The sequence below is a fragment of the Aythya fuligula genome, chromosome 14 (assembly GCF_009819795.1).
Source record: "Aythya fuligula isolate bAytFul2 chromosome 14, bAytFul2.pri, whole genome shotgun sequence".
Lineage (NCBI taxonomy): Eukaryota > Metazoa > Chordata > Aves > Anseriformes > Anatidae > Aythya > Aythya fuligula.
Genome location: NC_045572.1, coordinates 7,698,515 through 7,718,426, shown reverse-complemented (window position 1 = coordinate 7,718,426; position 19,912 = coordinate 7,698,515). Strand labels below are relative to the sequence as shown.

The 19,912-nt window shown below is 64.2% G+C and overlaps 3 protein-coding genes across 5 annotated transcripts; 2 read left to right on the top strand and 1 right to left on the bottom strand.

The window, feature by feature from the left end:
* The first annotated feature begins 1,699 nt into the window (after positions 1-1,699).
* Positions 1,700-10,337, top strand: RELL2 (RELT like 2). 2 transcript variants are annotated; one of them, XM_032197182.1, is made up of 8 exons: positions 1,700-1,891; positions 2,401-2,614; positions 3,517-3,582; positions 3,660-3,726; positions 4,069-4,257; positions 7,581-8,112; positions 9,535-9,577; positions 9,745-10,337. In XM_032197182.1, the coding sequence occupies exons 2-7, from the start codon at positions 2,407-2,409 to the stop codon at positions 9,574-9,576; spliced, it is 1,104 nt and encodes a 367-aa protein (XP_032053073.1). In that variant the 5' UTR covers positions 1,700-1,891; positions 2,401-2,406; the 3' UTR covers position 9,577; positions 9,745-10,337. The 2 variants fall into 2 exon arrangements, with proteins under 2 accessions (XP_032053073.1, XP_032053074.1); XM_032197183.1 differs by lacking the exon at positions 1,700-1,891 and adding an exon at positions 2,004-2,056.
* A 4-nt stretch (positions 10,338-10,341) lies between these two features.
* On the bottom strand, positions 10,342-15,687 carry FCHSD1 (FCH and double SH3 domains 1). Of its 2 annotated transcripts, XM_032197181.1 has the most exons (19): positions 15,632-15,687; positions 15,435-15,532; positions 15,290-15,335; positions 14,351-14,424; positions 13,966-14,110; positions 13,747-13,883; positions 13,606-13,669; positions 13,379-13,507; positions 13,105-13,227; positions 12,919-13,014; positions 12,737-12,844; positions 12,541-12,645; positions 12,003-12,266; positions 11,815-11,898; positions 11,496-11,673; positions 11,213-11,418; positions 11,038-11,134; positions 10,901-10,968; positions 10,342-10,746 (listed from the first exon to the last, which is right to left on the bottom strand). In XM_032197181.1, the coding sequence occupies exons 1-19, from the start codon at positions 15,650-15,652 to the stop codon at positions 10,687-10,689; spliced, it is 2,103 nt and encodes a 700-aa protein (XP_032053072.1). In that variant the 5' UTR covers positions 15,653-15,687; the 3' UTR covers positions 10,342-10,686. The 2 variants fall into 2 exon arrangements, with proteins under 2 accessions (XP_032053072.1, XP_032053071.1); XM_032197180.1 differs by having other exon boundaries at positions 10,901-11,134.
* Positions 15,688-17,349: 1,662 nt separating this feature from the next.
* Positions 17,350-19,211, top strand: LOC116494698 (proteinase-activated receptor 3-like). Its single transcript, XM_032196706.1, has 2 exons — positions 17,350-17,431; positions 18,199-19,211. Exons 1-2 carry the CDS (start codon positions 17,350-17,352, stop codon positions 19,209-19,211), a joined length of 1,095 nt encoding a protein of 364 aa, XP_032052597.1.
* Positions 19,212-19,912: the final 701 nt, after the last annotated feature.

Here is a 19,912-nt window from a genome sequence, read left to right as displayed (position 1 = left end):
GGCTCAGGGACACAGCCGTGGGGCACTGGGGACGTGCTGTGACACCCGTTCCACCCCTGGGATCCCAGGGATAAAGCTCATGGGGCCGCCCCCACTGGCACCTCAAGGTGCGGGGGGCAGATAACGCCCGGACGGGCCCACGGGGCTGCTCGGGCGTCACGGCGGCAGCACAGGAAGGGGCTCGGGCCCCAGAAATGAAAACACCCTCGTTTTAAAGGCCACTGACGTGCCAGTGACGTCTGGAAATCTTACAGGGGGGTGAAGATTGGGCAAAGCGTCTGGCGAGAGTTGGTTTTGGCTGTAGTGTTTTTTATAGAAATTATGGCAATTTCCGCACTGAGCATTACAGCAGAGACCCCAGGAGGAGCCCGCCTGTGGGATTTCCACACCCGTCCCCGTTAGCTGCCACGGGGACGCCGAGCACGGCGCAGACGGGTGGTGTCCTGGGGGCTGCCACCCCGCTGTGGTGAGAGCAGGGGACAGGGGGCACGGTGATGGGCTGGGACCAGGGCTGGTTGTGGGGCAGAGCTGCTACAATTTCCCAGAGGGGACCGGAGCCTCCAGCTTCAAAGCCTCGAAGGCTTCTAAAGGGACCGAGCAGGGGTGGAGGCAGGACCGGAGCTTGTTTCCGTCCCCTGTAGGATTGCCACGCAGAAATGCACCGGGTGGGTGGAAGCACTGGGGAGCAGAAAGGATTTATTGTGCAGGACAGCGTGGGTGTGAGAGCAGAAGGAGTCAGCCTCACCCCAGGGCTCGGGAGATGCGAGGAGCCCCTCTTTGACCACGGAGCAAACCTCTGTTAACATCCTGACAGCAGATCGTGCCATGCTGTGGCTCATCGCAGCGTGCTGGACCGGCAGCAGGAGCCCTCTCCTGTCCCACTGCCCGTGGTCTTCTCCTGCCGTGGCTGCTCTGCCTCCATCCCAGCCTGTCTCCCTGCCGGGACAGCACGCAGGAGGGTGGCACCTAAAACATGGTGACCCCGTGAAGTCACGGGGGTGGAGGAAGGTCCTGGGCTCCTTGTGGCCACTTCCAGGGCTCTCCTGGCCACTTTTGGATGGAGACGGGAGCTGTCACGGTGGTACAGCCGGTGGATAGGTTACGGGTTTCCTCACCTGTACCCATCCTCATGGGATGGTTCAGCTGTCCTTGAGCTGGAGGAGGCTTGGTGGTGGTGGCACAGGAGGGTCAGTGTCACCAGGGCTTGCAGAGGTGACATGTGCTTTTGGGGTGGAGGACCAGCACCGGTCAAAGGACCCAGAGACTTTATGTGCTGCAACAAAGTAGATTTGGGTAAAGCCTCCTGGAGTGAGGATAGATGAGGAGGAGGAGGTCGTGGCACTGCCACAGCTGGAGATGTTGAACAGCTCGGTCCTTTTTTGGGGAAAGAGAGAGAGCCAGTGTCCCCAGTGTGGGGTATTGGGGTGTGGGGGCTCCTTTGCCATGCTCCCACTGGTGCAGATAAACACACCTCGCCCCCATGCCGAGACCCCTTCCACCCTGCTCTCCCAAAAACTGCCCAAAAAGGACGGTGCTGGGAAAGCTGGGCTGCCCGGACAGAGCTGGGGTGAGGTGAGGCTACCCTGGGGCAGGGAGCAGTGTGCCAGCACCCGGCGCTCCCGTTTGCCCCTTGCTGCAGCTGCCAGCAGCATTTCCCTGAGCTCCCCTGCAGCCTGCCCCCGCCGCAGCCGCTCCGGAGAGCTCGAGCTGAGGACAAGCGGGTGCTTTGCCTGGCAGGCGCTGCCTCGGCAGGCAGAAGCCGCTTGGCTCCTTCCCGAGGAAGCCGGGGCAGCGGAGGATGCTCGCGGCGGTCCCCAGCCGCGGGGATGCGGGGTTGCTAGGAGGCAGGTGAAGGTGACGGGGACAGCGCTGCGGAGCACCGCAGGCCCAGGTACCGCCGCAGCCCTGCTGCGGGGACGGGGATGGGGACAGGAGGGCCCCCGGAGCCCCCGCGCAGAGCAGGCGGCGGCGGCGGAGGGAAGGAGCTGCGGGGGGACCGGTGGAGGATGCGGGAGCTGGCGGCTGGCTCGGCCCTTCGCCGCCACCGCTCCCCGCCGTGAGTAGCCAGAGGGGCGAGGGGCTTCGGCAAGGGCGATGCTGGGGGCCCTGTGTCCTTGGGGTGCTGCCTGCGGCGGGGTGGGGGGGGGGATGCAGCAGCCTCCGGGCTGGTGCCGCCGCTGCCCTTGGGATGCTTCGGCGGCTGCGATGTGTCCTTGGGAAACCGCGCTGGGCCGGCCATGGCGGGGCCGGGGATGAGCCCTCATCCCGAGCTGGGAGCTGGGTCTGACCCAGCAGGGCCCGGCAGCAGCGCAGAGGACACGAGGAGGAGGAGGAGGAGGAAGAGGAGGAGGTGCAGGGAGCCTGCTGGGGGTCTCCGAGCCGCCTTCCCCCTTCTCCTAGATCCGCATGTCCGACCAGAGCAGCAGCGATGATGGGGAGTCTGACCCCCAGCACAGCCTGTCCATGGTCTTCCTCCTCGTCCTCGTCTTCTTCATCATGGGGCTGGTAGGATTCCTGATCTGCCATGTCCTGAAGAAGAAGGGCTACCGCTGCCGGACTTTCCGGGACGAGCTCGACCCAGATAACAAGGACGTGCTGGCGGAGCTCCAGGCCAGTGAGTACGGGCAGCGAGGTGCCGGGGGGCTGCGGCGCTGCCCTTTGGTGCTCCTTAAATTCAACCCTTGGGTACGGGCTGGGGGTGGCTGGGGACCCTGTGGTGGGACGTGGTGCTCACCCTTTTCCCCAGGGCCTGTCCCCACCACGTGCTCGCAGAGTCCGTGCAGCCCCGAGCTGTGCCCCGTGAGTGCACGCCAGAGCTTGCGGCTTGAGTTGGCTGCGCACAAAGACACTGTGTGAAGTTTCCAGGTGGGCTTTGCCTGCTGGAGATGCCACAGCCCAGGGAAACATCTCTGCGGGCTTCCAGGAGTGCAGCAGTGGCCACTGACTGTGCTGTGCAGGGCAGCTGCCCACCAGACCTCAGCCAAGCCCCCTGCCCCCTCAAAGCAGGTTGTGATGAATGCTGGCGATGAGTGCCACAACAGGGCAGACATCCAGCCAAGTTTCCCCAGCACGCTCCTTTAAGCTTCTAACACTGTAGCTCTGGGACTTTTTCCATCAGAGGTGGTTTCTATGTAGTTAGCAAGCCCCCCGTGGGTCTCTTGGCTGTGAACCTGTCCCGTTTACCCTTGGAGGCCTTTAGCACCGCAGCATCCTGAAGGTGGCAGCCCCAGGGCTCAACTGTCCTCACGAGGAGCCTCCTCTTGGAGCTTGTTCCAAACCTGCTACCTACTCGTGCCCTTGGATGCTCCCCAGAAGGAGCAATGTGCCCCCACCTCGCCACACCACTGGCTGCCATTTCAGCCCTCCCTCCTTTCCAGGGTGGAGCTCTGGAGTTCCTCAGGTTCCTTCTGCAGCCGTGGGGACTTGCAGCTCCTCGGGACTCTGTCAGCACTCACAGCTCCTGCTGAGCTGGGCCTCCCTGCCCCACGCCCTCAGTGCCACGCTTTCTCCTTTCAGATGAAGAGGAGGAGCTGAACGAGGACACCGTGGAGAAGATCGTGAGATGCATCATCCAAAATGAAGGTGAGCATTTCCTTGGGCTGGCTCGGAGCCTTGCTGACCGCTTTGGCTGACATGCTGCCTTTTTCCTCTCTCTCCAGCCAATGCAGAGGCCCTCAAGGAGATGCTGGGGGACAATGAAGGGGACATCCCATTGCCAGTGCCCAGGTGAGGGAAGCCAATTCCAGCTTGTGGCTCTTCCAGAGTAAGGGAGAAGCAACCGCTGGGCATCACCTGGGTCCTCAGACTCTGCACCCAGCCCCTTCCCATGTCGGCAGCTTCTTACAAAGCATCTTCCCAACAAGAAGTCCCTCTCCCCTGGGACATGGGTGTTGTGAGGACTGCTTCACTTCTTTGCCAACAGGAATATCCCTTCCTCCTGTTCTCACAGGAGGTTCCCTCAGCAACTGCTGCTTCTCAGAGCTTGCTGCGCTGATGGTGCTGTGCTGCAGCAGGGTAGGGAAGGCTCCTTCAGATATCACGACCTGTCACATCCTTTTTCTCTTGCAGCCTTTGTCCCCACCGCAACAGCCAGGACGGGGGCCCACCACACCACCACACGGTGCATCTGGGCTCCACGCAGGCCCCCTGCATCCACTGCAGCAAGAGGAAGAGGCACCCGCTGCACCGGCAAGGAAGGTCCAAGGATGGCAAAGGCAGGATGCATCCCGGAGAGACCACCGTCTTCTCAGTGGGCAGGTACTGGAATGAGCCTTGCTCTGATGGAGCAAGCATTACAGAGAGACTTCTCAGTTCCCCTTCCCTACTCACCCTGTGCCAGATATCCCTTGCTCAAGCCACGTGCCACATGCCTCCCGCACCTCCAAATTCCCGTGGTGTGCAGCAGGCCGTGACGCATGGGTGCCTTTCCCCTTCCTTCTCCACAAGGTGACTCAGGCCTAGGTTGCTCTGCTGACTCAGAACCAGGCAGAGTCCCAAATCCATGTCCCTTCAAAGCCTGTTGTCCTACCTACATGTGACTTGGGGTCCTTCTTGCTGTAGGGGCAGTGGCCCCAGGTTTTAGGGATCTCATGAGGAGAGGGAGGAGGTGACACAGGTCCCTGTTGCAAGTTGCCACCATCAGAATGAAAGAGTGGCTATTCTCCTCCAGGTCTTTGCCTGCAATGATGACTGTAATCAGATGCTGTGGGAGGAATATGAGAGCAGGGGAGTGTACTTGACACTTCCCACAAAGAGTCTCCCAGGCCCCATCTGTTCTCACCTCAAGGGACTCCCAGAGCTGCCTGTGGTCTCTGAGCAGTCATCAACCTTTGATACAATCTGCGACCCTGCCCAGGTTGCCCCATTCCCCAGCAGAAAGGTCTGGTCCTGCCATGGTGATGATGAGCCAGATGGGGCATTGGGAGGGGTTGTTTTCACCATCGGAGCCAGAAATCTCAGAAGGGAGGTGAATTGGGAGCTTTATGGGGAGCTGGTAAAGGGGAGGACCTCCCCGTGCCAAGCTCTGGCAGAGATGACCCCTTTCTGCAGGAGGAAAGCTTCTGGCTTCCTCTGGGCTGGTTGCTGCCAGCTGTCCTTGGTGTCAGGGCTGGTGGTTGGTAAGCCAGATCTCTGCACAGCTGTGTGTTCATGGCTAATCTTCCCTGGCTGGAGCCCAGCTCCTTCTGCTCCTCTGTGTCCTTCACCCATGTTCTTCTCAGTCTCCTCTCACTCAGCTCTGTGTGCCTGGAGAAGATGATCCCCTCCTAAACGTGCCTTCCCTCACATCCTTACTTTCTCTCCTTATCCTTGTTAAGTTCCCATGTCACATAAGCCTTTTCCAAGGTTATATGTTAGAAGTTTCCACTTCCTGAATCTCCTTGGTATGAGGTCCAACTGCTAAAGGGCCTATGTGTCCATGAGGTACAAAACTATCTCCAAATTCTGGCTCATGTTTCCCAGCTGGCCTCTCTGCTTTTCCAGTTCCCTGATGACTTTTCAGGGAGTGCCCTTGCTGTGTCTTGCTATGAGTATCCTGATTGCACAAGCCACCTTGATTCATGACCACACACAAAAACTCCACTTTAACCTGCTTCTCTTTGCAGCCCTCAGGTCTTGTTCATCCATTTTTGGCTGTCACTTTTGCCTTGGAGACAGAGGCTGGGAGTCTGATCCCCTTTCCTATTAACCAGGTCCGGAGTGGTTGGAGTGGGTCCACAGAGGCTGTCAGGGGCTGGAGCATGCGGTGTGTGAGGAGCTGCTGAGGGAATGGGGTTTGTTTGGCCTGGAGAGGTCTAGCAGGGATCTAATTGCTCTGAAACCACTCAGAGGGGCGAGGGGAGTTTAAGTGAAGATGGAGCTAGACTCCTCTCCGAGATGCACCAAGAAGGGCAAGAGGCAGCAGCTGCAAGTTGTACCTAGAGAAATCTGGATGAGGCACAAAGAGAAAGCATTGTGCCCTGTGAATTGTGCTGCCCTGTGGCCCCAAGCAGCAGGGGGATTGCCATCCTTGGGGATCTCCAAACCCAGCTGGAGAGGTTTTGGAGAGCCCTGAGCAGCCTGACCAAGGGTGGAAGATGGCTCCATCTTGAGCGGAGGGTTGTACCAGAGGCCTTTCCCACCTAAACTGTCCTCTAATTCTGCAGTATTCAGGTTTAAATGATCTGTACTCTCATATTATTGAATAATTTACCATCTATTTTAGGGCTTTCCTAAACCTTTCATGTTTGCCATCACTACCATGCTAATGAGCGGCCACATCAGAGGAGCCTTCCCTCACCACGCACCAACCTGCCAGCGGCGGAGCTCGTCCGCAGCCCATCCACATCTCACAGAGGTCTCATCCCTGGCTCGCTCCACTGCAGCACATCGTGTCCTGTTGGATCACGTGCCCTAGCCGTGCTGACGAGGCAGACACCAAAATGCTCCTGCCCTTCTCCTCGTGATCCGGAGGGAGGTTTTTCTTGTGTCCTCTCCAGCCTGAATCCTGCCTCCTCCTCTGAGTGCCTCCCCGTCTCCTTCAGGCTGACACTGCTCAAAGGTGTTACTGAGAAATGATCCCATCATTTCTGCCTCCTCCCGGTCCCTTTTTGGGACTGGAGCATTCTGTGGCCTTCTCGTATCACCGTGCTGGTGCCCTGCCTCCAGATACCTGGATAGACCTCAAAGGTCACATTTGCTGTGGCTCAGCCCAACCCCAGCAGTCCTCTGGGAACATCATGCTGAGCTGGAGCATTTCCCTTCTCAACCCTCCCAATTTATGAGCAGCGTTTCAAGCTGTGATGCTGAGGAGTCTGTATTGCCTACCCTGGTGATGTTATTTACGGTTCTGGCCACCTGGTGCTCTGGCCATCTGCTGAGGCCTGCACTGCCTCTGTCTGGAGCTCCCCTGTGCTTGAAGCGGGTTTAAGAACGACCACTGGGTAACCCAAATATCTTCTTGAAGTCACATTCCTCGTTGCTGTCCTCTGCTTGCTGGCCTGTCCTTCCTTGCTCCTGACACAGGACCACTGGTGGTCTCCTTCACTCACTCGCTCTGGCAGCTCATCCTGGATCTGTTCTTTCTTGGACCCTCCTTCTCAGCGTACTCCTTCGGGATGACCATTAGCTTTACATTCAGGTCTTGCTCTTCTTTCAGCCCCAGCTGGCAGAGCGGCCCTGCAGCCCCTCACACACATCCCTTCCCCCCTGGGATCAGCCCAAAATGCGCCAAATCCACATCCAAGGCTCTGCACAAGCCCCACTTTGGCCAGACTGCATCTCAGGGCTGTCACCCGTAGTGCTGCAGGATGACAAACCATCAGGACTGGCACCAATGTCTGTATCGGCCTTTTCATCCTTCTCTTTACCAGCACTTTGTACTGGGTCTGCTTTCCGCAGAAAATTAAGGAAATCTGGGGTGAGGTGGCCAGGGCATGGCTGGGGTGGGAGTCAATGCTGAACAGGTCTGAGGGTTTGGAGATCAGCACGGGTCGGCGACAAAGAGAGAGGATCCCAAGCTGGAGGCAAGCTGGAAATAGTGTTGGGAAGAAAACAGTGGGAGAATGGAGGGAAGAGCTTTTGACCTGCCTGTCCCGTTGCAGGTTTCGTGTCACGCACATTGGGAAGAAGCCCACCTTCCCCGAGCCGCAGGATGGCGCCCAGCACGACGGCAGCAGGGAGCCGAGCACGGAGGAGCTGGAGCACAGCAGCGAGCGGCTGCGGAGGGAGCGGGCTCGCAACGGGACTGTCCCCACGGGTGGCCTGGAGAACGGGGCCGTCCAGGGGGGAGCAAAAAGCACGGAGCTGAGCCGCTCCAGCACCCCAGCTCCAAACACACCCGGCAGCCGGGACGGCAGAGCGGCGGGCAGGGTGGGCAGCTCTCCCGGCAGCACGAGTCACCAGCGGAGGCACCTGAGCCGTCGGGATCTGGGAGGGTCGAGCCCCAGCATCCCGGGGCTGCTGGGGCAGGAAGGAGGGCAGAGGGGCAGCATCTGCCAGGAGGAGGCCGGACTGGGGTCAGCAGATGAGGTGTCGGATATTCACGGGAGCCTGAGCCTACACGAAGGGGCGGAGGAGCTGGGAAGGGAGGAGAGCAGCCGAAGACAGCCCGCAGCGGAGGCCATGGGGCAGCAGGTGGGTTCCTCCTCTTCCTCGTCCCCTGGTGGTTGTCTGGGTTGGAAGGGCTGATCCAAACTGAAATCCACCCTTTTTCAGTTTTAAACCATTGCCCCTCATCCCGTCAGTACAAGCCCTAGGACAAGGTCTTCCTCCATCTTTCTTTTGAGCCCCTTCATACATGGGAAGGCCACAACGAGGTCTTCTGGAGGCTCCTCTTCTCCACACCGCAGCGTGAGCCCCACTGCAGGGACCGAGGAGCTGAGGCTGGCTGCGGTGTGGGACCTGCTCCATGTCCTGCACACCCTGCTCCCTTTCCCTAGCTGGATTTTCCCATCCTTTTTCTAAAGCCTAATGGCAAAGAGGGGTGCTCTCGTTCCATGGACACCCTCTGAGTGCTTCTAATGGGATGGGTCTGAGGAGACGTGACTTCTCCCTGGGAAGTCACCTTCTCCTCTGCACAGGGCTTATTCTCCCTCGGGGCTCACCACAGCCAGCAGCGTGCAGGCAGGGCAAGATGTCCCCAGGAGCCCTTCTGGCCTTGAAGTCTGGGAAGGGGTGAAGCCACCTGGCTGAGGCTTGGTTGTTCTTTCCACCTTGGTGCTTGGAGCAGGGCGCAGCACCTGGGCAGCTCCCAGCCTCCCCACCTGACACCGTGCTGGAGCTGCTAGCGAGCTCTGGGCAGCACCGGTGAAGAGATGGGGTGCTTGGAGCCCAGTGGGCTAGCCCGCTCCCCATTGCTGCCTCCAGGCTCTTACCTGCTAGAGGAGGAGTGAAACAAAGGGTTTGGGGAAAGAACCTGTGCGTCTCAGTGCTGGGGACTTGTCCCAGGGCTGGGAGCCTGCTTGAAGGAAGGAGGATGGACGTGAATATGGAAAGCCTAAGGAAGGCCCTTAGGATGGGCTGGTGGGATGCAGCCTTCCTTCAGAGACGTCACCAGAGGACTGCAGAGGCTGCAGGAGGTCCTCCTTCCTCCAGTGGCCCAGCACGCAGCCCTTTCCATCTTCCCTTTGGTTCACCGTTGAGGAGAGCAGGGAAGGTGTGGGACAGACAAAGCAGAAGGTTGAGATGTGGGGCAGGAGAAGCACGGACAGCCCTGGGCACAGCCAAGCACCCAGCCCTGAGGCTGCTCCACTGGGCTTTGTGGTGTTGCTTTGGCATGATCAGGGACACGTGGCCACAGGGAGGACAGCGATGGGACATCAATGAGATGTTGGCCACCAAGCCCTGGGGCTGCTCAGCAGCTACCCTGTCCCTTAGGTCCCTGCCAGGACCACCTGAGGGCTGTCATCTGCTGCCTGGCATGTCCTGCAGGCGGCAGAAAGGCAGAGAAATGGAAATGGGGCTGTAAGTCAGCGGGGTCACAGCCACCAGCCCCTGGGTCCCCCTGGGTCCCCACAGGAGCGCTGCCTCACGCCTGCATCTCTCCCCCTCCCGCAGGAGCCCAGCACCATGGTACAGGACCGAGGAGCCACCGTGTGACGTGAGTGCTCGTCCCCAGCCCCAAGTCCAGGTCCTGGGGTGGGGCAGGGGGGCACGGCTGCAGAGAGGGGCCGAGCGGTGCAGAGCGCCCATCGACCTGCTGGGGGTACCCGGCTGGCCACCGCGGTGGCTGTGGGCCAGCCCCATCCCACTTCTCTCTCCCCGCAGCTCCTCTCCACTCCCAGCCACAGCAGCCGACGGGAGGGACGGGGCCCCCGGCCCCACATCGGGCTGGGGGCTCTGCCGCGGGGGGCAGCCGGCCCCGGCCCCAGCCCCAGCCTGGGCGAGCAGCTTGGCATGGCCAGAGCGACGCGCGGACATTACAGACCTCATCCCATCAGCAATAGTTACCCAACACCCACCCACCACCAACACCCCCCACCCCGGGGGTCCCCCCAGCCTGGCACAAGTGGGGATTCCCCCTCCCCCAGCACCCCGCTGCCACCCGGTCCCCGCACCCCCCAGAAGGATGCTGTAGGGATGCTGCAGGGGCAGTGGCACCAGCTCGAGCCCCCCGCATCCCCCAACTCACCGCAGAGCACAGCCCCGGCGGTGCCACCGAGCAGGACGCGGCGCAGCACCCGCCGGCACAAAGCCCCCAGCGCCCCTGGGGAGGGACTGCGCAGCGCCCGGGGGACGCTGATGGAGATGGGAGCCTCCAGCCCTGCCCTGGCACAGGGCAAGCCGGCCCCCAAGGCGAGCTTTGGTGTTAAAGTGCACTGTAAATAGACGAGCTAAAACCATTAAAGCTGCTGAACACAGCGGTGGAGCGAACTGGTTTTATTGGGGCACGGCCACCCCCTGCCCGCAGCGAACACGGTGCGGTGCCCAGCACGAGGAGGGGCAGAGGGGCCTGGGGAAGTAATGCCGTGGGCGAGGGGCAGGGGCACGGCTGCCCGGTGCCATACAGGGGTGCAGGAGCACCCTGCAAGCAGCACTGGGCAGGATGCGGCCCCCAGAGAGACCAGCTCGGGGAACAGCGGGGTGCAGGGCAGGTCCTGCTCCCCTCCACACCACCTCCTGCCCCAGGGGAGCAGCCCGAGGGTGGGGGGCACGTTTCGCTCAGGTGAAGATTGTGCAGCCCGGGGAGGGCCAGGGACACCCCCAGGGTCAGCTGAAGTCCAGCTCGGGCTCGGGGGCTCTGCCGGGCGGTGGGGGAGGCGCACGGAGCTGCCAGGAGAGGAGAGGAGATGCCCACAGGCTGAGGCCGGGGGCTCCCCATTGCCCTGACCCGCAGTACAGAGGCTGTGGGGATGCACAACCCCTTTGTGGGGACCCGGGACAGGATTTGGGGGGGAGATCATCGCAGTGAAGGGGCACTTACCGGACGGATGCGGGTGGCCGACAGGTCCGGAGAGCTCTGCCCGCTGCCTGTGCCCTCCTGCCTGCCAACTGGACCCACGCAGGAGCTCAGACACGCTGTGTGGGCCCTCCCAGACACCCCCAATCCCCAGCACTCACCTCCCAGCAGAGTTTCGGGAGATGGGTTGGAGCCCAGGCTGGTGCCAGGCACGAGGCCGGGTGGGGAAAAGGGCGGCGGGGACGGCGAGGGCAGCTCCTGCGAGCACAGAGCCGAGTGTTGGAGCAGGGCTGGCAGCACCGGGACCCCCCTGCAGCCACGGCCACTGTCACCAACCTGCCCAGCCGTCCCCCGAGCCCCGGTGAGCTCCTCCACCACCAGCGAGGGGAAGACGCCGACGCGGCCGTCGAAGTCTCCCGTCCAGAAGCCGTCGTCCACCTCGTCCTCGGCGCGGGGCAGCACGCGGATGATGGCACCCTCGGGGAAGCTCAGCTCCTCGGGGCTCTGCCCCTCGTAGTCGTAGAGGGCTCGCACCAGCCAGGCTGCGGGGAGGGGGCTCAGCACCATGGGATGAGGTGCCACAGCCACATCCCGGGGTGATGATGCCCCACACACCCACCTCCGGGCTCCAGGACCAGCTCCGCAGCCATGATGCTGGAGAGCTGCCGCTGCAGGGCGGCCCCCGAGGGGCCCACGACACCGGTCCCAGTGGCCAAACTCGGCTCGCTGCCCACACAGCCCAGGGACAGCAGGTACTTCTCGGGGACGTAGCCGATCTGGCCTGCCTTGTTCCGAGCCTGGTGGGGCAGAAGCCACGCTACCATCCCAGTGACATGATGGCATTCAGGTCCCCCTGGCACAGAACCCTCCAAAACTTCCCCCAGCTTTGGGATGAGCCCGAGGGCAGACCCCGGTCCACTCCGGCTGCCCACACCCACCTTCACCCACTCCTCCATGTCACCATCCTCGATGACCTCCAGCTCCTCTCCCTGCGCGATGGACAGCTCATCTGCCTGGCGGCCCTGCGGGGGACAGGGGACAGCGTGTCACAGCCAGGACAGGGGACAAAGTGTCACAGCCAGGCTGGTGGTGCCATCCCCAGGAGGCAGGGCACCCGTGGCTTTACCTGGTACCCAAAGATGACCCGGCAGGTGTAGGGGTAGGTGCGGGCGGCGTGGCCGGGCTCAGCATCCTCGAACGTCTCGTCGCTGTCGTAGTCATCGAACTCAGCAGGGTCCAGCCCCGCGGGCTCCTCCTCGCCTGGCCGGGTGCTGCTGGGGGTCCGTGGGTGCTCCTCGCCTGCCCGCATGGCCCCAGCCAGCCAGGCGTCCACATCCAGCCCCGCTGCACGCAGCAGGGCCAGCCGAGCCTCTGCCTTCGCCTTGCCGACCTGATGCATGGACCAGGAGGGGATAAGGGCACGGACAGGGCAGGGACAGGGAGGGATGTTTTCAAGGGATAAGGTGACCGCTGTGGGGTGGGGGACAGCCAAGCCCCATCCCCAAGCACCCCAAGCACCCGGCCCCCAGCATGGCTGCTACATGGCACAGCATCCCAGCACCGTGCTGCCACTGCAGCTCCACGTCCCTGTATCCCCCGTCCCCAAAACCCCTCGGGGGGTGGGTAACAAACCTCGAGGCCACCCCAAAACATTTGGGACCCACCTCTGCCTTCCGGATGTTTTCTCGCACCTCCTCCATCTGCCGCTCGACAGCGGCCACCTCCGCCTCGGAGACCTGCTGCCTCCTGGCCTCCAGCCTCTGCAGCACCTGGGGCAGGTCGGGACGGGGGGCGGTGGGATGGGGCTGGGCTGCCCCTCCTCGAGACCCCCAGGAGGGACGGCCTCGGCCGCGCACCCACCTCCTCGCCGTGCGCCTTGTTCTTGCTGTCCCGGGTCACCCGCGTGGCCCAGCGCCGGGCCTCCTTCTCCAGGCTGGCCCCGCCGTCCTCCGGCTCCAGCAGGGACACCTGGGCGAGGACAGGGTGGCTGGGACGGGTCTGGGTGTGCGGCCTGCCCGTGTTGTACCGCCCCCCAAACCTACTTCAGGGATGCCGGTGAGCTGGAAACGCTGCTCGGGTGCCAGCGTGAAGGCGGCGTGGTCCTGCAGGAAGAGGAGCAGGTCCTGCTCCCGGCACACCTGCGGCGGGGAGAAGCAGGGGGCTGGGGGAGGGATGCTCACCCGTCCTCACCTGCCAGCCATCGGGGACCCGGGGACGGGTGGCGTTACCCGCGTGGCCGCCTCCGAAACGCTCTGGAACCACTCCTGCGTGGCCCTGCAGGTCTCCACCTCCGCCTGGCCCGCCGTGCTCAAGTGGTCCCGCAGCCGCTCGTAGAGGTCGCCGTCCAGGGCCTGCGGAAAGCCAGTGGCAGACCCCCACACGGCCCCCGTGTCCCCTCGGGGACAGGGCAGGGGACCACGCTGACAGCACAGGGACCTGGCCCAGCCCTGTGAGACCCCCGCCGTGCCCTGCCCAGGGGCTGTGTCCCCCCAGAGCTCCCACCTGCATGACGGCGGGCAGCTCCACGCGGTAGTAGTGGTCCAGGTGGGCATTGGCAGACACCAGCGTCAGGACGTACTCGTTCTGCACGCCCGCCAGCTGCCTCGAGTACTCTGCCAGCTGCGCGGAGAACTGGGGGACGGGGGACAGCGAGGGATGGTGACGAGGTGGGGGACACCGCCCCGTGCCATCCCCGTGCCCGGGCACCTCGCCGTCCCCACGCTGCCCACCTTGGCGCTGAGTTTCTGCAGGCTGGCCTTGGTGTGGAAAATCCTCCGGTCGCTCTTGCGGAGCCTGGGGAGGACGGGGACAGCGTGACCTCCCCCCGTGTGTCCCCACCACTCCCGCTGCAGCCCCCGTCCCCTCCTCACCGTGCCTCCACGTCGGCCGCCTTGTCCTTGGCCACCTCGCTGCTGCGCTGGAGGTGGGTGAACTCCTTCTTCGCCTTGTCCAGCTCCTTCACCGTCTCCAGCAGCTCTGCCTGCGCCTTCTGCAGCTGCTCGATGCTCTGGGAGGGGGACGTCATCCTTGGGACACATCCCCACTGCCCTCACCCTGTCCCGGGGTGGGGACGTGCCCTCAGCCCGTACCTTTTTGAGCATCCTCTCCTTGGACAGGCGGGCGGTCTTGGCGGCCTCGGTGGCGAGGCTGCGGTAGCTCTCGGAGGCGTTGACGCGGGCCTGCCCGGCGTACGTGGTGCCCTCGATGATGCCCTTCCAGACAGTGAGGACACCCCTGCAGGGATGAGGGCAGGGGATCAGCCACACCGTGGGGCTCCTGTGCTTCTGGGGATGCCCAAAAAACAGCAAAACCAGCCCCTGCCATCCCCGCTGAGCCGCGTACCGCATCCATGGGGACATCCCACCCACGGCTGCATCCCTGAGGCACCCAAATCCTGGCCAGCATTTGCCATCTCCAATCTGGGAGGGCCACGTATCAACCCCTGCCCCTTGTCCCCATCCCCCTGTAGCTCACCTGGAGTCACCGGCATCGCTGCGGCCCCGCTGCCAGTCCCTCTTCACGAACTGGCTGGCCAGCCTCTGCAGGGCCTGCGGACAGACCCGCTGTCACCGCTGCTCCCTTGCCAGGCACCCCGGCACCCTGCCACCCACCCCGGGGGTGAGAGCGGGTCCCTGGGGGGGCAGGCTGGGGGCAGAAGGCAGCCCGTGCAGGGAAAGGAGGCAAAGGCTGGCCCCAAGGCAGCACCAGGGGGTGCGGAGGGTAAAGGAAAGCCCCCAAGGTGGTGGCTTTCAGGAACAAGGAGCAAGGACCAGGAAGGGGACATCGGTGAGGGATGCTGGCTGCGAAGGCAGAGTAGAGGAGCCCCAACAAAGCCAAGCACAGAGCGATCTGAGCCCCGCGGGGGGACACGGGGACAGTCCCCATGGGGTGCTGCACCCACCGGAGAGTCCACCGAGAGCACAGAGCAGGCGAGCGGCCGGGAAAGCAGCGGGGCAGCAGCGGGAGGGAGGCAGGAGGCGCAGCACAGCGGGGGGACGAGACCCCCTGGAGCCCCTTGGGTGCTGCTGGGGGAGAGAAGAGGGGGTCAGGGGGGTCAGGGGGGTCGGGGGGTCAGGGAGGTCAGGGAGGTCAGGGGGTCAGAGGGGTCAGGGAGGTCAGAGGGGTCAGGGCAGGGGGTGCCAGGCGCGGTGGCACTGCCACAACCGTAGGGGCTGTGGCAGAGGGGACACGAGGTGAGGGTCGCGGGGTGCCGGCTGTGCACAGCGCGACCCCGAGGGACACAGCGGGGCCGTGCTGCGGTGCTGGAGCCCCGCGATGAGCCAGCACGGGCCGGGCCGGGCCGCCACCCCCCCCTCCCCGTGCCCATCCCCGCAGGGCCGCGCACCCCGGGGAGGCACCAGGAGCTCCCCCGAGGGGCCGGGGCCGTTCCCGACAGCCCGGCCCCGTCCTCACCTGCCCGTACTCCCGCTCGATGGCAGCGCGCTGCTTGCTGTACGACCTGCGGGAGAAGCAGGGGGGCAGCGGGGCTGGTGGCAGACCCCTGTACCCCCCCGGTACCCTCCCAGTATCCCCCCGCTCCCCCCCGTCCCCCCGGTACCTGATGTCCTCCAGCAGCTCGGCGTCCCGCTGCTGCTTGCCCTGCAGCCCGCAGAGCTGCTCGAGGAAGTGCAGCTTCACCTCCTGGCTCAGCTTACCCTGCGGGCACGGCACGGCTCGGCTCAGCCCCGGGGCACGCCACGGACCCCCCATCCCATCCCCATCCCGTCCCCATCCCCTCCCCGGCCCCGCGCCCACCTTGCGCGGCGGCGGCTGCATCCCCCCGGCACCCCCCGGACCCGACCCGCCGGGCCCGGAACTGCGGCCCCGCCCCGCCCCCGGCAAGCCCCGCCCCCTCCGCAACAAGCCCCGCCCCCTACGCATCAGACCACGCCCCCTAAGAGTTAGACACCGCCCCCTCCATGTAAGGCACCGCCCCCTCCTCCATAGGCCACGCCCCCTCCGCGTTAGGCACCGCCCCTCATCAATAGGCACCGCCCCCTCAGCGGTTGACCACGCCCCCCCGTAATAGGCCACGCCCCCTCCGCGTTCGGCACCGCCCACACAGCCACACCCCCCACGAAGCCCCGCCCACTCGGTATGTTCCCCGCCCCGATAAGCCCCGCCCACCGGGGTAAGCTCCGCCCCCTGTGCTGTCACCTCCCCCCACCCACCCAATGTGGGCATGAGGAGGTTGGGGGGACATGGGGACACCGAGATAGGGACATGGGGACAGAGGTCGGGGGAAAAAGGGGGAAAAAGGGGGATGGGGACACTGAGATGGGGACATGGGGACAATGGGACATGGAGACAATGGGATAGTGGGACATGGGGACAAGGGGACACGGGGACAGGGGACACAGGAACATGGGAACACCAAAATAGGGACACGGGGACAGGGACAGGGGGATGTGGGGACACAGGGATAGAGGACGGGGGTACACAGACAGTGGGACATGGGGATATGGGGACAAAGGGACATGGGGATGGGGAGACATGGGGACAGGGGGACAGTGGGACATGGAGACACCGAGGTTTGGACACAGGGGCACAGGGACAGGGGACAAAGAGACATTGGGACAGGGGGCACGGGGACACGGAGACAGAGAGATGGGAACATGGGGACACAGGGACAGGAGGACACAGGGACATGTGGGGTGCGGGGACACTGCCACCCCTTGCAGGAAGGGTGCCGGGACCCTGGCCCAGCCAGCCCCTGCTGCAGGGACACGGGTGGGGGGGACAGTGCCATGAGGGTCCCCTCAACCCTCAACCCCCTGCCCTGTCCCCATGTCCCCCTGTCCCCATTGCCCCTCTCTTCTCTTTCTGCTGGCGCTTTCGTCCCGTGCTCTGTCCCTGGGGGGCTCCCTGCCGTCCCTGTTGCCCCCTCAGGGAATTTTGGGGGGCATTTTGTCCCTTTGCCCAGTGACGCTTTGCCCTGTGCCGTGTCACCAGCTGTCACCAGCTGCAGGGTGACACGGGGAGCCAGGACAACGTCCCGGGGACAACACAGCACTGATCTGGGCGCATGAAGGGGACAGCAGGAGGTCCCACTGGCGGTGTGGAACAGGCTCATCCGAAGCCACCAGACCCGGGGACATCTGCTCCCGGCATGTCCCTGCGCCGCTGGCGAACGTCGCGTGTCACCTCCCTGCTGCGGTTTGCAAATCGTCTCCCCCGCGGCCACCGGCGCCTGCTTCCTCCTCCCCAGCCCATCCATGCAGGAGACCGGGAACCCCCCTCGTCCCCCACAGCCGGTGACATCCCCGGGGGGGGGGGTCACCCCCGTCCCCAGGAGTCACCCCCGGCCACCGCATCCCGCCGGGCTGCCGGGAACGGGGGCAGCGAGCACGCACGTGGCAGGGGAGGAAGAGGAAGGGAGCCGGTGGCCGTCCAGCCGCGGTGACGCACGGCGGGGCCAGCCCTGGCCGTGGCTCTCGAGGGCACGCAGCTCTGGCGGAGGCCACCCTGCCGAAATGTCCCTGCCGGTGACTTCTCCCGGTGCTGCCACCACCGCCGCCACCTTCCTGCTCGGCTTGGCCACCCAGCTCCCCCTGGGTAAGTGTCCTGGTGGCTGTCCCCTGGCGTGGTGACACGGGTGATATGGGGCTGGGCGCAGCGGGACGGGGGGGATGACACTTGGCACTGGGAGGGGGTGGCTGTGTGACATGGTGACAGCTCTGGTGGTGCAGACCCCTGAGCCCTGCCACTGGGGGACTTCTGATCCAGGTGTGCCGGGGGACAACTTCCCCTCCCGGCACCAAAAAGCAACATGCTGTCCCCTGTCCCCTGTCCCAGGAGTGGTGGCAGGGTTCGCAGGGCACCTTGTCCCCATGCAGGGTCCCAGGGGCACATCCAGGCATGAAGTGGCCCAAAATCAGGGTGGGAACCTGGGGGGGCTGCGGTGCCCCGGCTGCAGGAAGGGGCCGGCTGTCACTTGCTCGGCGGTGGCTTTTTTGGGTCCCTGCTTGTTCCCTGCTGCTGCGTCAGGGGAAAAGCCTCCGACCACAGGGAGCCGGCGAGCTGCGTGCGGCCAGGGCTGCACCGGGAGGAAGAGGAGGAGGAGGCAGGACCCTGGTGGCTTCGTTCCAGCCCTGTCCTGGTGTGGGTGGCCGTGTCCTGTGCCCCCCAACCTGGGTGAGACCCCTCAGGGTCCCTCATCCCAGGCACCCCGGGTTGCACCCAGCGGGGTGCTCGGGTTCCTGGGTGCCCACGCTGCAGGGAGCCACCTCCGCTGGGAGAGGTGACAGCTCCTGGGGGTCCCCGTGGGGAAGGGGCACCGGGAGGTGCTCTCAGCCCATCCCCACGCCTCGTGTCCTCCGCAGCCCGTGGCAAGGGGCGCGTCCTGTGGCCCCTCACCCCCCAGGAAGAAGCCAAGTGCCCCAGCGCCTCCGTGGAAGCTTTTCTCAACGGCACCATGTCCACCCACGTCCTGCCTGCCCTCTACTCCGTGGTGCTGCTCGTGGCGCTGCCGGCCAACGCTGTGGCCTGCTGGGTCCTGGCGGCCAACTTCAGGAGGTGCTCCAGCTCCCTCTTCCTGCTCAACCTGGCCGGCGCCGACCTCCTCTTCGTCCTCCTGCTGCCCTTCAAGATCTGCTACCACCTCTTGGGCAACCACTGGCTCTTCGGGGACTACCTGTGCCGCGCCACGGTGTCCCTCTTCTACGGGAACATGTACAGCTCCATCCTCTTCCTCACCTGCATCGGCCTGGAGCGCTACGTCTCCGTGGTCCACCCGTTTGCGATGAGGGGCTCCAGGTGGACGTGGGGCAAGGCGGGCGTCTGCGTGGGCATCTGGCTGCTGGTGGGGCTGGGCATGAGCCCCCTGCTCTTCTACCCCCAGACAAAGCACAACTCGCAGCTGAACATCACGACGTGCCATGATGTCCTTGAAAAGGACGAGCAAAAGTTCTTTAAGTCCTATTTCCTCTCGCTGGTGGGGCTGGGCTTCGGCGTGCCCTTCGTGCTCATGACCATCTTCTACAGCTGCATCCTGGCCCGGCTGCTGGCCAAGAACAAGAACTACCGGCACGTGGTGTGCGTCCTGGCCGTGGTCTTCCTCGTCTTCATCCTCTGCTTCACCCCCAGCAACGTGCTGCTCTTCATCCACTACCTACTGCAGGACAGGGTGTGCAGCAACACCGCCTACATCTGGTACACGCTGGCCCTGGCCTTCAGCGCCTTCAACAACTGCTTCGATCCCTTCATCTACTTCTACGTCTCCCGGGATTTTCGGGGCTGGGTCCGCAACAGCTGCTGCCCCCAGCGTCTCCGGACACGGAGGGGGTGGGAGAAGGCAGCCTCGTGCCTGAGGTCCAGCGAGCAGACCCAGCTCTAGGTGGGGCTGGGGACACGGGGCTGTGTCCCCTGTGCAGAGGGGACCCTGCTCCAGCTGCCAGCCCGGGGCTCATCCCCGCCAAGCCCCCCATCCCCAGCTGGGAATGACCGAAGGGGGGACAGAGCTGCTGCCCCAAAACCTTCGGCAGCACGGTCCCCACTGCCCCATTCCTGGTGCTGCCACCTCCGTGCCCCTGTCCCGCGGGTCCCTCCCCACCCGGTGTCCCCCACCACTCGCCCTGCGGTGACTGAACCCCCCAGAGTCCAAATAAACCTTTATTTCTCCCTGCTGGTGCAAGGAGCAGGTATAAACGCCCCAGCTGGGCAGGAGCTGTCCTCCATCGCCAGGACCATGCACTGGGCACACGCGGCCAGCCCCGTTGCTGGGCACCCCCCAAAAATGCCCCATGATGCGTGCAGGAAGGGAAAGGGGGGGCACACGGGTGCCTCGACCCTGTGCCAGGGGACCGGGGCTGGGGAGGAGACGTTGGGCAGAGCTCACGCGGGAGGAAGGCTGCACCCTGTGCACCCCGTGTCCCTGGCACCACGTGCCCCGTCTGATGCTCACGAGCATCGCAGTTCTGCTTTTATTTTCCCTATGACTCGCTCCCCTCGGCGCTGAGCCCGGCGGCAGCGGGTGTGCTGTCCACACACGCAGACACACACGTCATCGTCCCCTGTGCCCCCAAGGGGGGTGGCACC